Here is a 24,615-nt window from a genome sequence, read left to right as displayed (position 1 = left end):
ATCGCCGTCCAATACGGCAAAATCCCCATCATCATAGCATTACCTCGCCGCTGTATCGGTTTTACTCTTTTATTTCTTTTGAACCTTAGCCGCCAGAATTTAGAGGATAGTTTTGAAACCCTTGTTTTCCATAGAATATTCAATATCAGTTGGATTTTTAATTCTTTTCAACCTTTAGTTACCGCACAAATTTTTATGATTGGAAAACCTTTGTTTCCTTGCAAATTTTAATAGCGATTACCCTTTTAAATTCAAGTACCGTTTTTCATATTATTATTATTCATCAGATTTCAATTGAGTTCCTTTGGCTGCTACTTTATTGTTGTTTTTTGTTTTGATTTCCTTGTTGTTTTTTTTTCTATAATAATATTCAATTCCAATTCTTGTGGCTGCATGCGACAAATATTCGCTGCTACTCAATTCAGTTTACTGATGCCACTAATTTTGACTCTATTTCACTTCCATTTATTCTACTACTTTTGTTATTGTTATGCATCTTTTTTCACTTGCTGCTATCATTAATTTCGGTGATTTGCTTTGCTATTTTGTGACGGCTACACTATTCCACTAATTTAATCACAGCTGCTGGTTACTTTAAAGTATCCATCAATTGACAGAAGACGGAGATCAAAAAATAGAAGACCTAAAAATCTACCGGCGATCTCAAAAGAACCCTAAGGCCAATCATCATGGACAACTCGTCACCGGAGATCATATCAGGTTATTCAAACCATGTCATTTTCTTTTGTGATAGATCATATACAATTTTCGACATACAATTTTTGATAACTGCTATGTTACTTATGTTTTCATCAATGCTTAATATATTTACAATCAATTATTCAGTGATAATGACTTTGTTTTTTCTATCGAAACCAACTATATGAATGAATTTGTCATCGGTGGTTTCAGTTTCCTATCCTTTTTACTTGCTTACCTTACTTTTTCATGGATGACACTTTAATTATTTGTGAATAACCGATGTTGTACTTTAATTATTTCCTATCCTTTTTACTTGCTTACCTTACTTTCTCGAAGTGATTCTCCCACCATGAAGCAATTCTCTTTCGAAAGAATACCAGGTTCTATTTTTCCAATATCTTTTGAGAAAATACATCTACACTTTTTGATTTGAAGAAAATTTTATGTTCAAGATACTTCGAGAAAATATATCTACACTTTTTGATTTGAAGAAAATTTTATGTTCAATATATTTGGAGACTATATTTCCACTTTTTGTTTTTGAAGAAAATGTCTTGCCCAATAAGCTTTGAGAAAATATATTTTACAACCATAATTTCGAAGACTCTTATCGATTTTGTTTATTTTGCAATTATTTGTTGGAGCATATACATCATATGTGGACAATAAGTCTTATAGATAAATTAGCTTTAACTTAATTTGTTTCACTTGATATTAATTTCCGTTGGGCGATTTTAATTACGATGTAATGAAGAAAGAATGATGAATAAAACACAAAAGGTAGAATCAAGTTATTAAAAGAGAGACTACTCTAGGTACCCCATGGCAGAAGTAAAGTGTAGTATTGTTAAAAGGTCACATGTGAGGGATTCTGGCAAGGAAAGCCCTGGCATTTAAGAGGTACAAGTGACCCACCTCTCTTTTCTGGGAACCTTTTCCATGTACCATTTACTTTGCGAACTGGACTAACTATTTAGTAAGAACATAAATAATGGAGTAATAAGCTAGATTGGACAAAATCGACACACATAAAAGAGTAAAGTTGAGTAGAAAACTTAGTTCCAACTTCATAGAAGGAAATATATACATAGAGAGTAATGAAGTAAGCGAGTTAGTTTGGATTAATAGGAGAATGATAAGTTAATGGGTGAGACATTTAGTTAGAAGAACGAAGAGGAAAAGGAAGAGGAGTACAAGGTATAGGCGAGCTAAATAACAGTTAGTTCCCGTTGTATATAATTGCATATTGTTAAAACTCCTTTATTCATGTTACTGATTACTTTGGAAGTTCGGAAGTAACATTATATTACAGATTAATCAAGTTTAGGAGGGAAACAAACCACCCACCATGGGCGACATTAAAAGGAAGAAATCACCGCCACCACGCTAGAATGAAATGTAGAAAGCAATGAGCTCGCCATTAAGAGCTGGAAGATAAAACACAGAGTTATTTCTAACCTTTATCGACCATTGAGATTTGTTTTGCAGATAGAAATCAACTACGCAGAATTCTGGCGACAAGGAATCTGATCCAAAGGATCTGCGAGCCCCCAGCAACGTCAACCTTGATAAAGGCTCTGGCGGGAGTCGACTATTAAACTCGCTGCGAGCCCCCAATAACGTCAACCTTGATAAAGGCTCTGGCGGGGGTCGACTGTTAAACTCGCCAAAACAAAAAATGAATTTGATCCAAAGGATCTGCGAGCCTCCAGCAACGTCAACCTTGATAAAGGCTCTGGCGGGAGTCGACTGTTAAACTCGCTGCGAGCCCGCAATAACGTCAACCTTGATAAAGGCTCTGGAGGGGGTCGACTGTTAAAATTGCCAAAACAAAAAATGAATTTGATCCAAAGGATCTGCGAGCCTCCAGCAACGTCAACCTTGATAAAGGCTCTGGCGGGAGTCGACTGTTAAACTCGCTGTGAGCCCCCAGTAATGTCTACCTTGATAAAGGCTCTGGCGAGGGTTGACTGTTAAACTCGCCAAAACAAAAAATGAATTTGATCCAAAGGATCTGCGAGCCCCCAGCAACGTCAACCTTGATAAAGGCTCTGGCGGGGGTCGACTGTTAAACTCGCTGCGAGCCCCTAGCAACGTCAACCTTGATAAAGGCTCTGGCGGGGGTCGGCTGTTAAACTCGCCCAAAAAAAAAAAAAGGAATTTGATCCAAAGGATCTGTGAGCACGCTAAACGTCAACCTTGATAAAGGCTCTGGCGGGGTGGAAAATCTACAAATCGACTCCATGAGAAAAACAAGAGACCACCCAAAAACGCCAACCCTTTAAAAGGCTTTGGCGGAGTTCGACATCAACAGAATCTGCATAAGCACCCCACACGTCAATCTTGATAAAGGCTCTGGCGTGGTGGAAAATTTATAAATCGACTCCATGAGAAAAACAAGAGAATCGAAAAATAAAGTCTCAAAATCGCCAAACAAATGAAGATCAACCGAGCCGACAAAAGTCGCCGGAAAATTCAAGCCGACAAAAGTCGCCGAAACACCAACACCAAATATGAAGATCAACCGAGCCGACAAAGGTCGCTAGGAAATTCAAGCCGACAAAAGTCGTTGGAACACCAACGCCAAATGTTGAAAATCTGAGCTGACACAGTCACCGGATCATAACTAAGCACAACAATTCAAATCGTTGAAAATCGCCGAAGCATCAAAATTAATAAAATCATTCATGTAAATCTCCAAAACGAATTCAACAAACAAAATCGACGCAAAATTAATGAGGAAAGTCAAACTCGTCACAACGTACAAACCACTTCGCCTTGTCCCAAGACTCGTGCTTGGGGGGCTGTGAGTGGTCGACCTATAAAACAAATCGAATATATACTCCCTAGGGATCTTTGAAGAAAACGTAAAATCACCCTAGGGGGACTCTCCAAGTTTGGACGACAACGCCCAAAGGCACATACGTACTAAAAACAAAGCATTAAGCAATTCAAACACTTCGCCTTGTTCCAAGACTCGTGCTTGGGGGGCTGTGGACCATCATAATAACTTCACAAGGATTAGAGAATCCTCATACAAAATACCTATCTACGCAATACAAAGATTCGAAGAATACAGACTGTCCAGTCGAAGCAAAGGACGCCGTACCAAGTTAAAGAGAAAACGCCAAAAGTACAGACTATATCACGTCGCCTTCGGACGTTTTTGAACCTAAGACATATTGACTATACAAACTTGCTTTAAGAAACTTCGTTATGGTGCTTACAAACAGCGCACAGAGACACGTACAAACTGATTACAAATGGAGCATTCAATGATTGACCAACCCGTTTACAAACCATCTCGCCTTGTCCCAAGAATCATGCTTGGGGGGCTACAGGAACCGGTAGTGCGTAATACATGCACCCTTGGGGGCTATTAAAACATTTTGAGACCATCCGGGGAGGGTACCTTAAACACGAATCACATACATACCCTCGGGGGTCCCAGTACATTTCAGGATCGCCCCATGAGAATCCTCGAAAATAACAGCAAGTGTAATCTAAAATTTTAAAGAAAGCCAATCACTTTGCCTTACCCCAAGACTCGTGCTTGGGGGGCTTTGAACCGCCAAAACCTCCCTAAAGACTTGATAACCTCCAGAAGGTCCAGTCCCATGTTGTCATCACTTCGCCTTGTCCCAAGACTCGTGCTTGGGGGGTTGTGAACCGTCATAATATTCCTAAAGGCTTAGAAGCCCTCTAGAAAGGCTCTAAGGCCTCTAGAAAGGCTCTAAGACCTCTAAGGCATGAGCCCTTTTAGAGGCCTTAAAGCCTTTCTGGAGGCCTTGGAGCCTTTCTGGAGGCCTTAGAGCCTCTCTGGAGGGCTTCTAGGCCTTTAGGAATATTATGACGGTTCACAGCCCCCCAAGCACAAGTCTTGGGACAAGGTGAAGTGATGATAACATGAGATTGGACCTTCTAGAGGTCGTCAAGTCTTTCAAGGAGGTTTTGGCGGTTCACAGCCCCCCAAGCACGAGTCTTGGGTCAAGGCGAAGTGATTGACTTTCTTTAAATTTTTAGTTTACATTTGCTGTTATTTTCGAGGATCCTCCTGGGGCGATCCTGAAATGTACTGGGACCTCCAAGGGTATGTATGTGATCCGTGTTTAAGGTATCCACCCCGGATGGTCTCAAAATGTTTTAATAGCCCCCAAGGGTGTATGTATTACGCACTACCGGTTCCTGTAGCCCCCTAAGAATGAGTCTTGGGACAAGGCGAGATGGTTTGTAAATGGGTGGGTCAATCTTTGGATGCTTCATTTGCTATCAGTTTGTACGTGTCTCTGTGCGCTGTTTGTAAGCACCATAGCGAAGTGGCTAAAGCGAGTTTGTATAGTCGCTATGTCTTCGGTTCAAAAACTCCTGAAGGCAAAGTGATGTAGTCCTTACTTTTGGCGTTCTCTTTAACTTGGTACGGCGTTCTTTGCTTCGGCTGGACGATCCGTATTCTTCGACTCTTTGTATTGCGGGTTCTCTAATCCCTGTGAAGTTACTCTGATGGTCCACATCCCCCCAAGCATGAGTCTTGGGACAAGACGAAGTGGTTTGTATCGTCGTGACGAGTTGACTTCTTTATGGCTATTCCTCATTAAATATGTGTCAGTTTTCTTTGCTGAATTCATTTTGGAGATTTTACATAAACGATTTTATTACTTTTGATGCTTCGGCGGTCGATTTTGATTTGTCGTTCTAATTTTCTTATATGCTTTAGTGACTGTTTCAACTCAGATTCTCAACATTTGGCGTTTGATGTTCCGGCGATTTTTTATCAGTTTTGAATTTCGCGACGACTTTTGTTAGCTTGGTTGATCTTTATTTGTTTGACGATTTTGAGACTTTATTTTTCCATTTTCTTTTTTCTCATGGAGTTGATTTGTAGATTTCCCAACCTGCCAGAGCCTTTATCAAGGTCGACCTTTAGGGCGCCGTGTCGATTTATAGATTCCGTTGACGTCGAACCTCGCCAAAGCCTTTTAAGGTTTGACGTTTAGGGTGAGTGCATATTCATGATAGTTTGGGTGTTTTAGTAATAACTTCTGGCGACTTCAGTTAGATGAATCCCGCCAGAGCCTCTTGTAGAGGTTGGCGTTTTGGGTGAGTTTTACAGTCGACCTCCGCCAGAGCCTTTATCAAGGTTGACGTTGCTAGAGGCTCGCAGATCCTTTGGATCAAATTCATTTTTTTGTTTTGGCGAGTTTATCAGTCGACTCCCGCCAGAGCCTTTATCAAGGTTGACGTTACTAGAGGCTCGCAGCGAGTTTAACAATCGACTCCCGCCAGAGCCTTTATCAAGGTTGACGTTACTAGAGGCTCGCAGATCCTTTGGTTCAAATTCATTTTTTTGTTTTGGAGAGTTTATCAGTTGACTCCCGCCAGAGCCTTTATCAAGGTTGACGTTATTAGAGGCTCGCAGCGAGTTTAACAATCGACTCTCGCTAGAGCCTTTATCAAGGTTGATGTTACTAGAGGTTCGCAGATCTTTTGGATCAAATTCATTTTTTATTGTTTTGGCGAGTTTATCAGTCGACTCCCGCCAGAACCTATATCAAGGTTGACGTTACTAGAGGCTCGCAGCGAGTTTAACAATCGACTCCCGCCAGAGCCTTTATCAAGGTTGACGTTACTAGAGGCTCGCAGATCCTTTGGTTCAAATTCATTTTTTTGTTTTGGAGAGTTTATCAGTTGACTCCCGCCAGAGCCTTTATCAAGGTTGACGTTATTAGAGGCTCGCAGCGAGTTTAACAATCGACTCTCGCTAGAGCCTTTATCAAGGTTGATGTTACTAGAGGTTCGCAGATCTTTTGGATCAAATTCATTTTTTATTGTTTTGGCGAGTTTATCAGTCGACTCCCGCCAGAACCTATATCAAGGTTGACGTTACTAGAGGCTCGCAGCGAGTTTAACAGTCGATTCCCGCTAGAGCCTTTATCAAGGTTGCATTACTAGAGGCTCGCAGATCCTTTGGATCAAATTCGTTTTTTTTGTTTTGGCGAGTTTATCAATCGACTCCCACCAGAGCCTTTATCAAGGTTGACGTTACTAGAGGCTCGCAGCGAGTTTTAACAGTCGACTCCCGCCAGAGCCTTTATCAAGGTTGACGTTACTAGAGGCTCGCAGACCCTTTTGGATCAAATTCATTTTTTGTTTTGGGCGCCTAGTTGATTTGTAGATTCCCGTGGATATTGTAGTAGTAGCACCTGAACAAAATAACAAACAGAAACGGAAAAGTATTTGTATAAATTAAGGCGCCTCATTAAAAACCTGCAAAACAAATCTCAAAGGTTGAGAAAGGTAAGAATAACTTCATGTTTCATCTTTATGTTTTAACTGGCGGGATTGTTGCTCCTATATGCATCCTTTAATTATGGCGTGTTTTTTGGTGAGTTATCTCCTTTCGTTCATCTTAGCCCTTGGTGGGCTCGTTAGTGTCCCATCCTTGATTTATCTGAAACCTAACAATCCTTCCACGTTTCCAAAGTAATCAGTATCATGAATGAAGGAGTCTTTAATTATATTCAACGGGAACTAACTGTTCTTTGTCTTCTTTTATTTAGCTCGCCTATAGTTTGTACTCTTCTTCCTTTTCCTCTTCATTCTTTTAATTAACTATCCCGCCCATTGACTTGTCATTCTCCTATTAAATCCGAACTAACTCGCCCACTCCATTACCCTCTATGTATATATTTCCTTCTATGAAGTTGGAACTAAGTTTTCTACTCAACTTTATTCTTCTATGTGTGTCGATTTTGTCCAATCTGGCTTATTACTCCATTATTTATGTTTTTACTAAACAGTTAGTCCAGTTTGCAAAGTAAACGGTACATGAGAGGGGTTCCCAGGAAAGAGAGGTGGGTCACTTGGACCACTTAAATACCATGACTTTCCTTGCCAGGATCCCTCTTATGTGACCTTTACACTTTACTTCTGTCATGGGGTACCTAGAGTAGTATTAATCTTCCTCTGTCTATTGAATTTGAAACTAGCTTGCCTTTCCTAATGCTTTACTCCTCCTATTCTTCCTTTTTATTTAATTTGGAACTAAGTTGCCTATTATCTTATTTTCACTCCTCCTCTTATACCATCTCACCCATTAGAATAACTACAACAATAGGTTATCGAAGAATCATAGCAATTCAGATGATTGTCCATATATTATGTCTATGCATCACAATAATTATCATGACAAATGAATTCTGGTAACAAGGGGTTTTTATAAAATCCACATCCATAAATTGATGTTGTTTCACCAAGGCAATGATCTATATCAAGTTACTATAGCAAATTTTATTCAAAAGGAAGATTAATACCTCCAAGAATGTCATGATCAAGGTCAAGATTAATGCCTCCAAGAATGCATGCTTCAGATGTTATAGAAGTTATTTGTTCTTTGGCGTGTGTTCTGCTCCCTTCAGGCACTCTTGCTTATACATTTCTTCTCCTATTTAACTGGTTCCAGCCATTCCATTTGATTATCCAGCATCTTCCCAACTTTCTTCAATTGATCCACATGTTTGTAGGACTATACACGGCTGGATCGTTTAAGCAGGTTATGAAAGTCACGGTTGTGGAATGTCTGCGTCCGGATCATGGTGAAATACTATGTTGACTGATTTTATTCTCGTCACAGGGTTCGCCTTTTGCCTCATATCTCTTGGTTTTCATTTTGTTGTTATATATGACTATTATCTCAAAGTAGAATGTATAACAATTAATCCAAACAACATGTCGATAATAATAATAATAAACTAGAAGCTAATCCGAACCAGACTAGTGTAAAGGTAGGTGTAGAGATAACGATAAAGACGTGAAGGATCGGATGTATGATTAGTATACAATCCAGGTTTCCCTTTAATAGGATAAACAGGTCAAAAAGATGATATAGTAGTTAGAGAAAAGAAATAAACTTATTTGATCGTGCCTTTTACCTTCAACAAGTGCCACTTGATACAAGTTACCAATCCATTGTTCTACTTTATATAAGCTAACAAGTTTGACATGAAAATGATAGACACGTAGAAAGCCCATAAAACCTGATTTATTCAATCAACCTCCAAATTTGTCACCATATAATCATAACATACTATACATAGATTAATTTTGAGTCGATGGTTCAATTAACGAGACAGCTATGTTATTGCCATGCAACGGACCGATAAACATTAGAAGGATAGAACCTGATTATAAAAACGACTCCGGGGCGTAATGATGTAGCATCGTGAATGACTTTCCTCTGATGTTGTTTTGATCTTCCTAGATCATCATTCGAGATCACCGCTAGGTCCAGGGGCGTTTTGAGTGGCTGCAAAGCGATCCTTTGAAATTGAATGATAGTTTCCTATCTAAGTCTGGTGATTATCACAAAATTTAAGCAACCTCTGACTTGCAATTGGAAAGAACTAGTTGAGCTTTGAACTTGGGTGTCAACCATCATACGACAAGAATAACTCTCTACATACACATGGAAGAAATATAGGGAGGTAGTGGTTAAATGAACAAATATGGAAGAAATAAAACACATGTAATTTGATGCTATCATAATCAGAAAGTGCAGAAGTGGGTAGAGTTTGTGAAATATCCTTGAAAGCTTTAACCCTTAATGAACCTAGCAATATCTTTGACTGATGACTTAATTAGGAAAACGGTTTGTGTGTCCCACACATGAAAGGCAATAATAATAATCTATACTCCCTCATGTTACAAATTAATCTCCTTTTTATTGGCGGTGCTGATTAGGTAGATACATAGCTTACTCTATCATGTAATACATAGCATAATTATCATGTAATACATAGCATAATTTTAATAACATTGAATCTGAATCGAAACGGAAACTTTATCGCAAACTATTCTAGTAAAACAAAAAATGGGAATCACATCAAATTTTTTTAACATGAAATAGAAAAAACCAGAGGTAACTTGCGTATTTAAATTGACCGAATCCGACAAAACCATAGGAACGATAAACATATTGCAAGGATGATAAGCACATAAACACATTATATGCATATCGCAAGGACGATATATCTACGCATACCACAAGAACGATAAACATAAACCGAGGAATAAAAAGTAAATAATTAACAATAATGATACAGGGCAACCGAAACTGAATTCGTTGAGAATTAAAATCGATAGCACCTGGTGATTGGGAAAAATTGATAGCCCCGTTGAAACAGACGATGGTTTGGTCTTCGCCGGCCATTCTTTCCGAAATCGCCAGGAGGGTTGTAGGTTTAGGGTTTCCAAATCGTGATTTATGATTCAGAAACGTGGTCGATGTTAGTTTTACCTTTTCCCACAGACGGCATCATACTCAAAAAATACATAAAAAAAATCCTAATAATAATTAGCCCTGCCGCCTACCCTGCCTCTGCTGCCCCCTGCGCCGCCTGGAAATCTGATAAGTAAGGGTAGGGCCAGTAGCACTAGCTATCCACATGACCTCCTGGACAATCTTCTCTTTGGTCATCTCGGCTTGCCTGGCGAAAATATCATTAGCTATGTGCGCCACATCCCGGACGATCGTCAGTGTGTCAGGCATCTCCCTGGCATGCTTCTCCTCTATGATGTGCTCCATGTTCGCCGGCCTGGGAGGAGATCCTTCATCAGGTGGGAGAATGCGAGGGTGAGAGACTTTGGCATACCAAGCCATGTAGCCAGGAGCATACTGTCATGGTCTCTCACACCTATCTCCCCAATCAGTGACTAACCAAGCAACTGCGTCCATCAACACAGTGGTAAGGAACTGCGTAGTAGCCACCGGAGGGACAACTGAAGGATGTCTGGGAATGTCCTGGACAAAGGAGAACTGCCTCTTCACCCGCTCAGGTAAATGACGGTACACCCTCTCCTTCCCGCACATGAGCCATCCCGAGTAAGTGCACAACATCTGAAATGGGTGCACGTCTCTGTGATCACCATAAGTTGAAAATCTGACGTCATCCACCTCCATGCGATCCAGGCGTGAGCGGTAATGGTGCACACTCTTATGCCCTCTGCTAGTAAGCCATCTCCCAACACATGGTCTCCGCGGCTCCCACTCCGGGTTACACTTCCTTGGGTAAGGACCTGGCAAATGCTCCAAAATTCATCCCTGCAACAAAATAAATAATACAAAAAAATAATTATTCGAGTTAAATATTCAATAAATCTAAAATATTATAAAATAATCTAACATGATAATAAAATTTATAAAATAAATTCATAAAGAAATTAAGATAAATATTAAATTATTACCATAAAAAGAGTCGTAGAGCCAGCCATCGTTCTTTTATTCAAGATAACAGAATCATCCAGATAATCGTAGAGGTAGACTAAGGTCATCCCTCCCCATGACCACTTCCCAATCGCCCCCAAGTCCGCCATGCAATCAAGATATATCAAGTTGATGTGTCTGTTCATTTTGTTAGTGAACAGCGCACAACCGATGAGATATAGAAGGAAACTCCTCACACACCACGCCCTCCTCATGGCTCTCTCTTGCATCTCCTCCCTCGTATGTGGATGCTCAAGCCGTCTCGCCTCTGTCAGGTGCTCCTCATAAACCCGCTTCAGTGCGGGATAACTGATATGACCAGCAGACTCATTCCTAACCTCAGCCCTGGCATCTGCATCTGACATGCCTAACAACCTGGTCATAAAATCAATCGATCGCTCCCGATCCATCGACTCGTCGTGGTCCAGCATGCGGCCATGAATAGGAATGTGCAGGAGATTATGCACATCGTCTAAAGTAATCGACATCTCCCCCCAGGGGCGGACTTGGACTTGCAATATCACTGTGATAAAAAAAAAATTCGTCGAATAATTAAATTATATTAAGTTTAATAAACAATTGTTAGTCGATAGATTTCAGAACTCTCATGTTGAGTTCAGCAGGAGGCAAGCAAATAGGGTAGCTCACGAGTTAGCTCAGGTAGCTCTGTCTAATCCTAGCCCCAAGTTATTGATGATGTACCTACATGTATTTGGCATATTTTAGCTAATGAAATGCAATGATTTCCTTCCTTCAAAAAAAAATTTTTAGTAACCAACCTAAAACTAAAATCAATTTCAATTTCAGTACTGCTATCACTCTCATTATCTTGATTCAATTTCAATTTTCTAATTTAATTACTCTCACTACTACTATCAATTTCAATATAGTAATTTCAAAATTGACCTGAAAGAGGAGAGGAGATAAAATGGGCTGAGAGAGGAGAGGGGAGAGAGAGAGAGAGAGAGAGCAACGGTTCATGGTTTGTTGGTGGTGTTGATGTGAGAAATCAGAAGAAAAACAGGCGGTGCGGTTAGAAAAGAAGAAAGAAAGGAAACGTGGGCCTGATAGAAATCAGAAAAGGAAAGTGATGGGCTGGACTGGGCTGGGTTCTAAAAGAAATTAAAAACAATTGGACCTGAGTTGGTGTGGCTATTGCCACACCCTGCCCTGCTCAGGTCCGCCCCTGTCTCCCCCACAGCTAGATGAAAACTACTAGTCTTCGTGTGCCACCTCTCACAGAGAGCACGTATCACTGCATGGGTCACAGTGGAATACTCAGTGTGTATCAAACCATGGAGGCCAGAACCCTCCACAGGCTCCCAAAACCACCTCAAACCCGCCTCTGGCTTATCAAGCTCTTGTAACCCACTTCATCATGCCACATCTGAAATTCAAATTAAATAAGACATTGTCACTATTTTAAATGATTGAAACACTTACGCTACATAATATTAAATAAATTAAATCACTTACGCTACATTATTTTAAATAAATAAATCACTTACACTACATTATTTTAAATAAATAAATCACTTACGCTACATTATATTTAATAATTAAAACACTTACGCTGCATTATTTTAAATAAATAAATCACTTACGCTACATTATTTTAAATAAATAAATCACTTACGCTACATTATATTTAATAATTAAAACACTTACGCTACATTATTTTAAATAAATAAATCACTTACGCTACATTATTTTAAATAAATAAATCACTCACGCTACATTATATTTAATAATTAAAACACTTACGCTACATTATTTTAAATAAATAAATCACTTACGCTACATTATTTTAAATAAATAATTCACTTACGCTACATTATTTTAAATAATTAAAACACTTACGCTACATTATATTTAATAATTCAAACACTTACGCTACATAATATTTTAAATAATCACTTTAAAACATTTAAAGAATTTTAAACAATTTAAACACTTACAATATTATGGTTCACCCAAAGAGGGTTCGCCACGTGTTTCGTGTAGTCGGACAATAGTGTCGTGGTCTCAGGTCCTCCAGGAAAAGGAGGCTCTCCAGCAGGATACGGCGGTATCAACGGAACACGACGACATCGTGGCTGAGTCGCCGCCTCAGGCTCACCCTCAGGAACAGGACTATCTGCCACAAGATAATCCGCCACAACATCCTCTGGCACCTCCTCATCCTCTTCCTCGTCCTGCGGCTGATAAAACATTCTATCCTCATCCATCCGATCATATCCAACAAAACCCTCATCCGCATAAGCATGCGCTGGTGTTGGATCAACCACCTGGGAGGAGTCATCCACATGTGTCTGTGAGCCCTCTCCATGTATCCTCGGGTCCCTGCGCTTTCGAGTCATAGGGACATACATGTTTTCAGCTCTCTTTTCTCTCCGAGCACTAGCGGTACTCGCCTCTTTACCTTTCTGCATCCTATCCTCTCTAATAACCCGCTGCTGCTCATCTGTATCCCTAGCCATATCTGTACAAAACAAATTTAAAAAAACATAAATATGTGGAACAATGGTTCTAATCTAATCTAACTTATGCATTCATCAAACCTAATCTAACTACATTATCACATATGGTTATTCTACATTATGGTTATCATTATGCCAAATTTATGGAACAATGGTTCTAACCATTACATTATCACAAATTAAACTTATGCATATGAAAAATTAAACTTAGGCACGTTATGTCATTCATCATTATGTCATTCATCAAACTTGCCAAAAAAGCAACAAAAAAAAAAAAAAACAAACTTATAAACACCATAACATATATACATTACATAATTTAACATTTTTGCAAAAAAAATTACACAAAAAAACAAGATTCTCTCACTTAGGCATTTCATCAAACACCTTAAGTGCTATTCAAAATACTAGCACAATTGGTGTTATTTCAACATCAAATTCAACTACATTGTACCTATATTGTCTCTAAACATCAATTCCAGCATAAACCATCGATCAAAGCAACTAAATCATGCATAATTTGCAATTTTCTAACCTAACCCTAAAACTACCTAAAACTAACATTTTGCTCAAAATTATAAAAACTAACACCCTAAACAAACTACATTGCATGTAAAAAGGAAGGAAAGAACTTACTTGTCAATTAATTGAAGAAATTGGGAGCGAATTCGTGAAGTAGAAGTTTGGAGAAATTTGAAAGTTTGGAGGTTTGAAGTTGTGTTTCTGGAAAATGTGAAAGTGAAGGTTCTGTGCTCATAAAAACGCAGAACTCAACAGTAGTTAACAACCGCTGAGTTCCAGCAGCTGTTAACTACCGGCGTGTTTCCCAGCGGTAGTTAACTACCACCAGGGGCATTAAGGTCATTTACTTGTGTCAATTGGAAGTATTCTATGTCAAAAAAGCAATTTTCAAAAAAAATATGTAGATTGAGCTCGGATTAGATTGCAATCCCATAAGTTTGTCATGAGAATGTCTTTTCCCCCTCCTTGTTTCTCACGCACCCTCCAAAATTCTAAAAATGCCATCAGATTTTTGAATTTTTAGGGTTATAAATGGACTTGGACTAATAAACTATCCAAAATAAAATTATGAAAACCGTCATTTTGGGTGAAATAGTAAATGCTTTAATTTCATTGGGATTTTTTTTTTAAACTATTATTTTAACGACATCAAAAAAATTAGTCCTAGAATTACCCTTGATTCAATGAGATATATCTTATAGAAATCATGGCTCATCATCTAAAATATCTAAAACAACTTGGATCTATTCTATTCTACTAGGTCTATCTTGGGTCATTACAAATAGCAATGATAATTTTAGTAAGAATATAAAATAATAACAATAATATGAAACTAAATATAATTTATCGTTTCTCTCAAAAAAATATAATTTATCGTTAGTCCGATTAAAGTATATTTGACATTAGTTTTCTATATTAGTTTATCCAATTTAATCATAAAAATATATTTTTAGAAAAATTGTAAAAATAATTGTTAATAAAAAAATGTATCTCATAAGCATACCATAGTTGATAGCTAAAAAGACATTATTTATAAGGTCTAGGGTTGGAAATGAATGGAGTCAAATCAAATTCATTTGATATCGGCTCGACTAGATAAGCATTAGTTCGACTTGAAAGTCGACTTGAGTTTGAAACAAATCATTTTTTAAGCTCAAGTTCGTATCGATTAAAGTTCACGAGGAGCTCGATTTAGCTTGTTAGGTTCAATTTGTTTGCTCGAATCAATTCATAACCAAACGAGCCGAACTATGTATAATTCAAGTTCAACTCATTTAGTTAACAAACTTAATCTTTAGCTCAAATCGATCTCATTTGCTTCATGAACCAAGTTCAACGAATCAAATGTCGAATCGAGTCTCGAATTTTGTTCGAGTTGGCTCGGTTCATTGCTAGCCCTCCCTGTACTCGGATGTTTTTATTTTTATTTTTATTTTTTTAATAAAGAATGGATGTTGTTGTGAAACATCTTTTTCGGTCGTAATAAACAAATATAAACCACCTAGACTTTGTACAGTGTTGTGTTGACTTGACTCCACTTCACGTCTTTGCCTGCTAATAACAACACCCTTTCTTCTTTCTTTTTAATGCGTTCATTCTCATTGATTCATCTATCTTTGTATAATCAAAATTTCATCCATTCTCTTTAGTAAACCATATCATCTCAATCATTTCATTTCCCAACAACTTCACTATGACACAATCTAAACTGTATGTAGAACCATGCATTACCTTCTTTCTATTTTATCTTTTTATTTATCTCATATATAAATGAAACTAACTTATGATTATTATTGCTGATAAGTGATAACACTTTTTCTTGCAGATTTAGCAGTGGAATTGAGCTTGCATCTTTTGTAACAAGTTCCACCATCCTTTGCAAATCATGGACTACTATTTCATCTGATAATTATGAAGATGGTGTTGGACTTTCTTGGAAACTTGATAAAGAAACTGGTTCAGATTTTACCATTCTAGCTTTTAAGGCTACTTTAGATGATGGTTCCAATGATCATGCTGATTTGATTTCCTCTTCTGAGCTTAAGGAAGATAATTTCCTTGAGTTTGAGTTTCTGTGTTCAAAGAAAATTACAATATTCTCTTTTAACAGGACTGCACTTTCACTCTTTCGTGATAATCAACAGGAGCTTGATAGATTGAAATCTGAGGTATATTTAATATCTTCCTGTCCTTTTTGATTATTTTTCTGATTGTGATTGAATTTTAAACTGAATTAGAAAACCTTTCTATTTGGCTGGAGAAACTAGAGATTTATTTGAGTTTAGGGGCTGTTTGTATTGGCTTATTTGAGTTTATCTACTTACGTAACCACTTATGAGAATGTTTGGGGAAAATTTGGAAGCCTGCTTATGAGTTATGACATGTTCTTAAGTTGTTTTCAACTTAGTTTCATCAGCTCTCCAAGATAAATTATGGAAACAACTTATAGCTTTATTTTATCTTTTGTTATAAAAATAACTTATTAAGTAACTTGAAAAATAAGTTGTTTATCCAAACAGGGTATGGTTTCAGACTCTGTCCACCAACTAAAACCATTTTTGGACAAACAATGTATTTTGTGGTAAAAGGAATGTTACTCTTTATAAACTCTTTTTAGGCCTTATCTCTTTCTGATGCGAGCGAGCCTTTAGCTATTTTCAATAACAACATTTCTTTAAGTTGAGTTTAAAAAACAAAATCAAAAAGTAAATGGGACAATCACCTTGAAAAAAAGACCCCTTTTGTTGGTATCTTGCTGTTTTAATTTTGTAAATCTAGTTCCTTCTAGCGAAACAACGACCTTGAAGGTTTGGGATGTAACATGGACTAGTTTCTGTTGTTTTGTTCACATGATTTGTAAACCAATGATTTGACGATCCACATAATAGATTATTAGAGGTTTATTTTTTTATTTTTTAAATCTCGCTTGTGAAAAATGGTTTGAAATATTTATATGCCTTATATTTTAAGAATGGTGTTTGATAAAGTGATGGAAAGGGGTTTTCCTGAATTAAACTTATGAGAATAGTGGACTAACTTTCATTTAAAAATATTGTACAACATCTTATTGTTAGCTATGAAGTCTGGATACATAGAAAATGGAAAGGGCTTGTAATCACTCACAATGCTGGGGCCATTTATACTTTAATTGCTTTGTGTGTCCTCTGTTTCTGAATTACTGTTGTATTTGAAACATTTGTTTCATTGTTCTGGTTGGCGCTTTTTATGCATTTCCGCGTTCATATTTTCCGACTAAGCTCATTTCTAGCTCTTTTGTCCATCTGCAGAGTTGCTCATTGTTTGCTATGTTTCTGTTGTTGTTTATGCTACTGAATTAAGTGCATCTGCTTCATTGCTTTGGTTTCCGAGTTCACGTGTTTTTATTTTGCTTCCCTAACTTCCTTTCTTGCTCTAGTCTTCTGCACATCTCTTTATAAATATTTCGCAATATGTAATACATGTTTATATTTATTATAATTTTTGATAACGTATCTAGGCCTTACTTTACCATGATTATTTGAAAAATTCTTGCATCTCTGTATTGTACCGTACTCATATCGTACCATGTATCTACTTCTCTTTCTAGCCATATTTCCTTTTGCCTGCAATCCCTTATGTAACAATCTTAATGCAGGTTAATAGTTCCAATCCACAGACTCCGTTGATTGTTACTGGACTTGGTCTCGGAGGATCAATTGCTTCTCTCTTTGTCATATCACTATTACATAACATTGGTTCAGGAAAGAATCGTGCACTCTGCATCACCTTCGGTTCACCGCTTGTTGGTGACAGGAGATTGCAACAAGCCATATCACGTAGTTCTATTTGGAATTCTTGCTTCATACACGTTGTGTCACACAAAGACCCACTTCCAAGGCTCTTCATTACAGACCGATCCAGTAATTACATGCCTTTTGGAACATTTATCATGTGTTCTGATGCAACTTCTTTTGAAAACCCGGATGCTATCTTGGAAATTCTCATGGTGTTGGCCTCAGTGCATGATAAAAATCAAGAACTCGAATCTGTTGATTATGGAAATATAGTAAAAAATCTTTATCGTAAAGCACCATACATAGATTTTTCGGCTCAAGCTGAAAACTTGACTAATCCAGATTCACTAGCAACCGGTATTAGTTTGCAGTTGGTGGCACTAGGATTGAAACCACATATGCAGGTAGGTGAATATTTTCTATTTCTTCTTGACTAACTAGAATCATAATCATCTAACACTGAATAGGTGTGACTCTCAGTTGACAACACACAGAACAACCCTTTGGATAAGGGTGAGAAACTTTAAATGTGACCAAGTTCTGGACCGAGGATTAGTTCCATCGGCCCACGAGGTCTCACTAGAGAGCTAAATGTTCTAATTACAATGAAATACAAAAAAAATAAAAATAAATAATAGAGGATAAGGCTATCTAATTGAGCTTAATTTTCATTATGTGTAATTACACTACTACATGTTAACACGAAATTTTCATGACCTTATTTCTAAAATTTAATTGTCGGCAGCAACAGGAGAACATTGATATCAATAATCTGGAGAAAAAGTTAAAAGAACTAGAAGGAAAATTCATCCTGAAGAAGAAGACTTTATTTGATCCATCAAAGAAATTGAATGACATGAAGGTACTTATGGCCCAACTTGAATGGTACAAAAAGAAAACTAAGAGTCCACAAATAGGGTACTATGATAGCTACAGAAACATGAACGCACAAATTGACCACGATGTTGTTGAGTTCCATAAAAAGCTCACCGTTTACTGGGAAAATATAGTTGAAGAAGCTGAGATGAAGCCTCAAAAAGAAGGTGCAGCTTTTCGTACCCGTTGGTTATACGGCGGAACTACTTACAGAAGAATGGTTGAACCTTTAGCCATTGCTAAACACTATAGCGAAGGTGGTAAAGACCATGTTAAATACGAAAGGTCCAAACACTTCAAACAGTTGGAGGAGTGGTTATTGGAAGATTCAAAAACTGGCACAAATGATACAAACAGTACGCGTAGAAAGAATGTGGAAGCTATTTTGACTATAGATTCTTGCTTTTGGGCACATGTTGAAGAGGCTCTACTTTTATGCAGAGAGTTGAAGGCTGTCAAAGAGAAAGACGATGCACTAAAGAAACTGTTTGAAATTGAGGTGTATGTTTATGGGTTGCTCAAGGATTATGCAGTGTCCCCTGAGATATTTCTGGCACGAAGCAGCTACATTCGTTGGTGGAATGAGTATAAAGAAATTAAGGGATCTTCATACAATTCAGCACTCGCAAACTTCATGAACGATGATACAAAGATTAAGCAGTATGCTATAGGAGCTTATGATTTCCCCTGATATGTATTCACTATGTAATAAATAGCGTGTGTATCACTATGTAATGAAATTGTGTATTTGGGAGGAGTGGCGGCAAAACCTCCAAATAATTATGATTCTGTAATATTGTAATTGTACGGTTTGTGGAAACTTATTGGTAAATTTGCTTCAAGGTTGGGAATTGGGATGTTAAACATGAATATGCATTATAAATTAAAGATGCAAGCTATCTATCAAAAAGAGAAAGTATCAAATGATAAATGAAAAATGTGAGAGGGTTGCCAATGCAATTGAGAAGTCTTGTGGTTGATCATCAACGACCGATGAGGTTTTAGTAATTGCGAAGTTGTGATACTCCTTAATTTCTTACTATAACAACATATATATAGTCCAATTTTATTTGTGCCTTGGTACCATCTTTGAAAGATGACATTTTCACAGGCAAAGGCAAGGTACAATGGCATTCAGGAAAAACACCGATGAAACGATCCATGTTCGACATTTTGGTACCGGTCAAATATGTATTCCCAGTTGTGACATATATGTTGGTAGTTTCTACTTCAGAAAAGTCTTGAGCATGTCCGAAGAATGGAAGTATAGATTTTAATATGATACCTTCGCAATGAAGGTAAGGTTATTTCTTAGAATATTCATTTTGCAAGTTTACCGAAGTAGAGTTATCACATAAATCGACCCTGCTAATTAATGAAGTTAAAATATTCTTTAAAAGACTCCTGCAATATTTTTGAAGAATGGACTTGGCACATCAACAGAGTCACTTGTATCAACCAATGACTTCAGATTTTGTTTGACAAATTTACTACTCGAGTATCTTTGTTTGCTATCCATTTTGTTGCGTACTTATAAATTGTGTTTGGTTGAATGAACTCTACGACCATTGTGATTATAACTATATGGAATTCCTATCACATGGAAATCAATATCTCTCCATTCACGCTACCAAAAAATTACAGTGAGATTGCTATAAGGAGGGGAGCATGTTTTACAAGGATATGGTGCTGGGATTGAAGGCTAAATTGCTAAAAAGGATGCGGGTGAGAATCGATATGATGGAGATGGTGATGATGAGGCCTTAAAATTGAAGAGAACGTCGTTGGCAACTACGAATGTTGTTATATTACAAAGAGGTCATGGAAGAGGGGTGTTATAGTCCAGTTACTGGGTAGAAGAATTGGATACAAGGCTCTTGAGATAAAAACTGAAACAAATGTGGTTGAGGAATGGTCATCAATACCATTGATTTGAGCAATGATTATTTTTTTAGCAAAGATAAGGTTCACGGATGGCCCCTGGTTCATCTGTGAACATTATATGGGCAAGGGACACCATGAAAAAGTTGCAAGGGTGTGAATAACTATGCAACCGAAAAAGTTGCAAGGGTGTGAATAACTATGCAACCAAGAGTACTACAATGCTAAAGTTCTAAAATTTATAGGTTTTGGTTACGAGGAAAAGACCGCGATAAATTATAGATAGCCGCCGTTACCGTTTTTCCCGTTTTTATGGAGTGAAAAAAAAATCACAACGAAATACCGTCATGGTCGCGACAAAATACCTTTTATGATATTAATAGATAGAGAATCCTATTATTTTTTCAATTGAGATGGTGAGAATCCTATTATTTTTTCTCTAGTTTATAATTTCAAATCTATCTATAATTTAAGTTATTATGCCTTATTTAAAAGTTGTGCAATGTTGTTATTAATTTACAACGCGAGGACCTCAATTCATATCATATTCAAATTGACATCGGCGATGATCGAATCAAATGTGAGACCTTGAAGAGAAGCACTCTCCAAGGTCCCAAATCAACACCACCAGATCAACCTAAGTGGATTTAGCATATTCTAAATCATAAACACATATCATTACATTATTTTAACAAATATTTTATTTAATTTAATGAAAAAAGCCAACAAATGGACATCTTTATTTATTTTCTTTTTAAAGAAAAATTGCTCATAGCATTTTATTAATAATACGATTGTTAATACAACATAGGATATTAAAATGAATACTGAGACACACTCCTAGGTCTCAAACTAATAGTGAGGCTATCTAATGATTTAGCTCTTCTGCAAGAGCATGAACTACCACATTTACTTGTTGTATGATGAACTCAACCCGAGAGTTTGGAAATTAAGTGATAATCAAAGACACTAACAGCTGCAACAATGTGTCCTGTGATATTGGCCTTGCTTGAGGGAAAGACATCATTTGTGGATTTGGGCATCTTTATTGTGGTGTGCAATAATGATTGATTATTGGGTATAAGGAATCTATAGTTGATTTAAGTAATTTTTAATTCAATAATGGTTAATTATAAAGAACCCAAATTTGATTCCCCATATTTATATATTTTTAATTTGTAATTAGTTTTGATTCAAATTTATTATTAGTTTAAATATTTTAATTAAAATGCATAAAAATATTAATTATTAAAGTTGTGGAAAATTATTTTAATTAATTTCAAATATTTTTTTTATAAATAATAATAAATATATAATATTATAGATTTAAAATGACACAAAATACACAACAATACTGCATAAAAATTACACTTTCATTAGAATACAAAATAATACATAACAATAAATAACAAATTATATTTTAACCAAAATACAAAATAAGACAAAAATTAAGTTTTATTATTCTCATGACCCAATTACTCCCAAATATGCAGTAATGGCTGATTATTGTGGTGTGCAATAGCTGTTGATGATACAAAATTGAAGATTTTGAGAACTATTTCGACAGGAATTAACAAATAATTTCACGCATAATAAGTGAGTCATTTGTTCATTTCACACATATTAAGATAAATGTATAAAATCAAAGAGAGAAAAAAAGAAGGTTTAAATGTCCTTGTGAAATATTGATGCATTCACCCTTAACATTGATACAAAGTGAAAAATATTGAATTGAAAATGATGAAATTAATATTAATTAGAATGTATAATTGAAAATAAATAAATAATATTACATTAAGAAGTAAAACTGATCATTCATTTTAAGATTTTTTTTTTTTTTTTACAAATAATTATTTTCATTTTTATACTTTTTCCATTAGTCATATGTGTGTCTAAATAGATTTTATTTAAGAATAGTAATATTTGAAAAATCATTTAAGACAATTTATGTGATAACTTTTTTTCCTCTCTTTTTACGTGAGATAAAATTGTTAAAAAGTTGTCCCAAAAATATCATTTCTCTTTATTCAAACTTATACTTTTTCCATTAGTCATATGTGTGTCTAAATAGATTTTATTTAAGAATAGTAATATTTGAAAAATCATTTAAGACAATTTATGTGATAACTTTTTTTCCTCTCTTTTTACGTGAGATAAAATTGTTAAAAAGTTGTCCCAAAAATATCATTTCTCTTTATTCAAACTTATAATCAAACAAATGTATTCACATGACCAAACACCTAGATTTTATATATACAAAAAAATCACCTAGATTTATTAAGAGCAATGATATTTGAACAATCATTTGCTAACAACTTTCATGACAACCCCTTTTTTCTGTTTTTTATTGGTTAAAAACAATAGAGAGAGAAAAAGGAAGAGAGAAATTAAGAATATAATGTGAATATGAGAGAAAAAGTTGTCTAAAAGTTGTCAAAAAATGGTTGTACATATATCATTTCTCATTTATTAAATCTAAATCTAAGACAAAGTAGTCTCGTACGGTGTGTTGACTTGACTTGCTTCAACTTCGGGTCTTGGCTTAATTTCCTGTTTGGTTCAGTGCAATTCACCAACACCTCACGTTTGTATCTTCTCTTCTCCCCCTGACGTGAAAAATGAGTTGCCATCACCGTGATTTTCTTAGTATTCCAAACACATGCTAATACCTTCAACTATTCAATCATTTTCCAAGAACTTCAACATGACACAATCTAAACTGTATGTAATGATGATAACGTAGAACCATGCATTACTTTGTTTCTATTACAAATGAAACTAACTTATGAATATTATTGTTGATAACACTTTTTCTTGTAGATTTAGCAGTGGAATTGAGCTTGCATCTTTTGTCACAAGTTCTACCATCCTTTGTAACTCATGGAAGACTATTTCATCTGATACTTATGAACATGGTGTTGGACTTTCTTGGAAAGTTGATGAAGAATCTAGTTCAGATTTTACAATTATAGCGTTTAAGGCCACTTCTTTCAATGTTCAAGCTGATTTTGTTTCTTCAGCTGAACTTAAGGAAGATAATTTTCTTGACTTTGAGTTTCTATGTTCAAAGAGAATTCCAATTTTCTCTCTTAACAGGACTGCACTTTAACTCTTTCGTGATAATCATCAGGAACTAGGAAGTTGAAAATTCAGGTACATCTCATCTTTGGCCCTTTTTTATTATAATTTATAATAGAATTTTGAATTGAACTATCATAGAATTTGTGGTTGGGTCTAACATAATCCCACAAAGTCTTGTGGGGTAAAAATTTCCCTCACTATCATCCGATGTGAGACTCTTTAACACACCCTCTCACGCCCAATAGTCCCCAACACTATTGGGCTTGGTGCTTAGATATAAATAGGCATGACAATGGGGCGGGGTGGGGACGGGTTTTACCTTCCCCGTCCCCATACCCGATTTGAATATACTTACCCGTTACCCTACCTATACCCAACGGGGATGAGAAATTGAATCTCATCCCCGTCCCTGATGGGTTCGGGTATCCCTGCCCCATCCCCGTCCCCGCATTGAATAATTTTTTTTAATAAAAAATAGAAGTTTTTTTTCATCCCCAAGAGCAACGTTGTAATACATTATCCAACAATACGCTCACTTTAACATTTGTTGGACGGATTGATTTAGTTGATCATTTAAATATCAATGGTAGTTTTTATTAAAATGACAATTATCAAACAAAATAACATGACATATCACCATAAAGTAATTTTTTACATTTGGGACGGGTTTGGGTATGGGTTCGGGGTGGGTACCTATATACCCGTTACCCGTCCCATACCCGTGTTTTGAAATCGTGGGAAACCCATACCCATACCCAAACCCAGTCAAAACGGGGAAAACCCGTCAAATTGGGTTTGGTTCGGGCGGGTAACCGCGGGTATGGTTTTTTTTTTGCCATGCATAGATATAAATAGTGGGTGGCTCTATAACGAAAACCTGATAGTAGATGGGCTAACAAATCTTGGTGGAGATTCTGATACCATCTTAAAAATTGTGGTTGGGCGTAACATAACCCCACAAAACTGACTTAGTGAAGATTGCCCTCACTCATAAACACATTGTCGGGCAGACCGTCTCTTATTTGATGTGAGACTCTTTAAC

At 36.6% G+C, this 24,615-nt stretch overlaps 2 protein-coding genes across 3 annotated transcripts in view; both read left to right on the top strand.

Annotated features, from left to right (window-relative positions):
* Positions 1–24,615, top strand: part of LOC146939272 (senescence-associated carboxylesterase 101-like) — a 30,809-nt gene that overhangs the window by 3,188 nt on the left and 3,006 nt on the right. The gene's annotated exons all lie outside the window — the stretch shown is intronic.
* LOC146939273 (senescence-associated carboxylesterase 101-like) lies at positions 15,548–19,453 on the top strand. 2 transcript variants are annotated; one of them, XM_085753014.1, is made up of 4 exons: positions 15,548–15,672; positions 15,788–16,130; positions 17,597–18,139; positions 18,487–19,453. In XM_085753014.1, exons 1-4 carry the CDS (start codon positions 15,656–15,658, stop codon positions 19,300–19,302), a joined length of 1,719 nt encoding a protein of 572 aa, XP_085609140.1. In that variant the 5' UTR covers positions 15,548–15,655; the 3' UTR covers positions 19,303–19,453. The 2 variants fall into 2 exon arrangements, with proteins under 2 accessions (XP_085609140.1, XP_085609139.1); XM_085753013.1 differs by having other exon boundaries at positions 18,481–19,453.

This window comes from Medicago sativa, chromosome 3 (assembly GCF_051527215.1).
Source record: "Medicago sativa cultivar Bolivia chromosome 3, Bolivia_mono, whole genome shotgun sequence".
NCBI classification, from domain to species: domain Eukaryota; kingdom Viridiplantae; phylum Streptophyta; class Magnoliopsida; order Fabales; family Fabaceae; genus Medicago; species Medicago sativa.
The sequence above is the reverse complement of the archived record's forward strand: the minus strand, read 5'-3'. Positions and strand labels throughout refer to the sequence as shown.

Coding starts and splice junctions, on each gene's coding strand:
- LOC146939273 (XM_085753013.1), top strand. Junction 16,131..17,596: donor TTGATAGATTGAAATCTGAG/GTATATTTAATA, acceptor ATCTTAATGCAG/GTTAATAGTTCCAATCCACA. Junction 18,140..18,480: donor GATTGAAACCACATATGCAG/GTAGGTGAATAT, acceptor AATTGTCGGCAG/CAACAGGAGAACATTGATAT.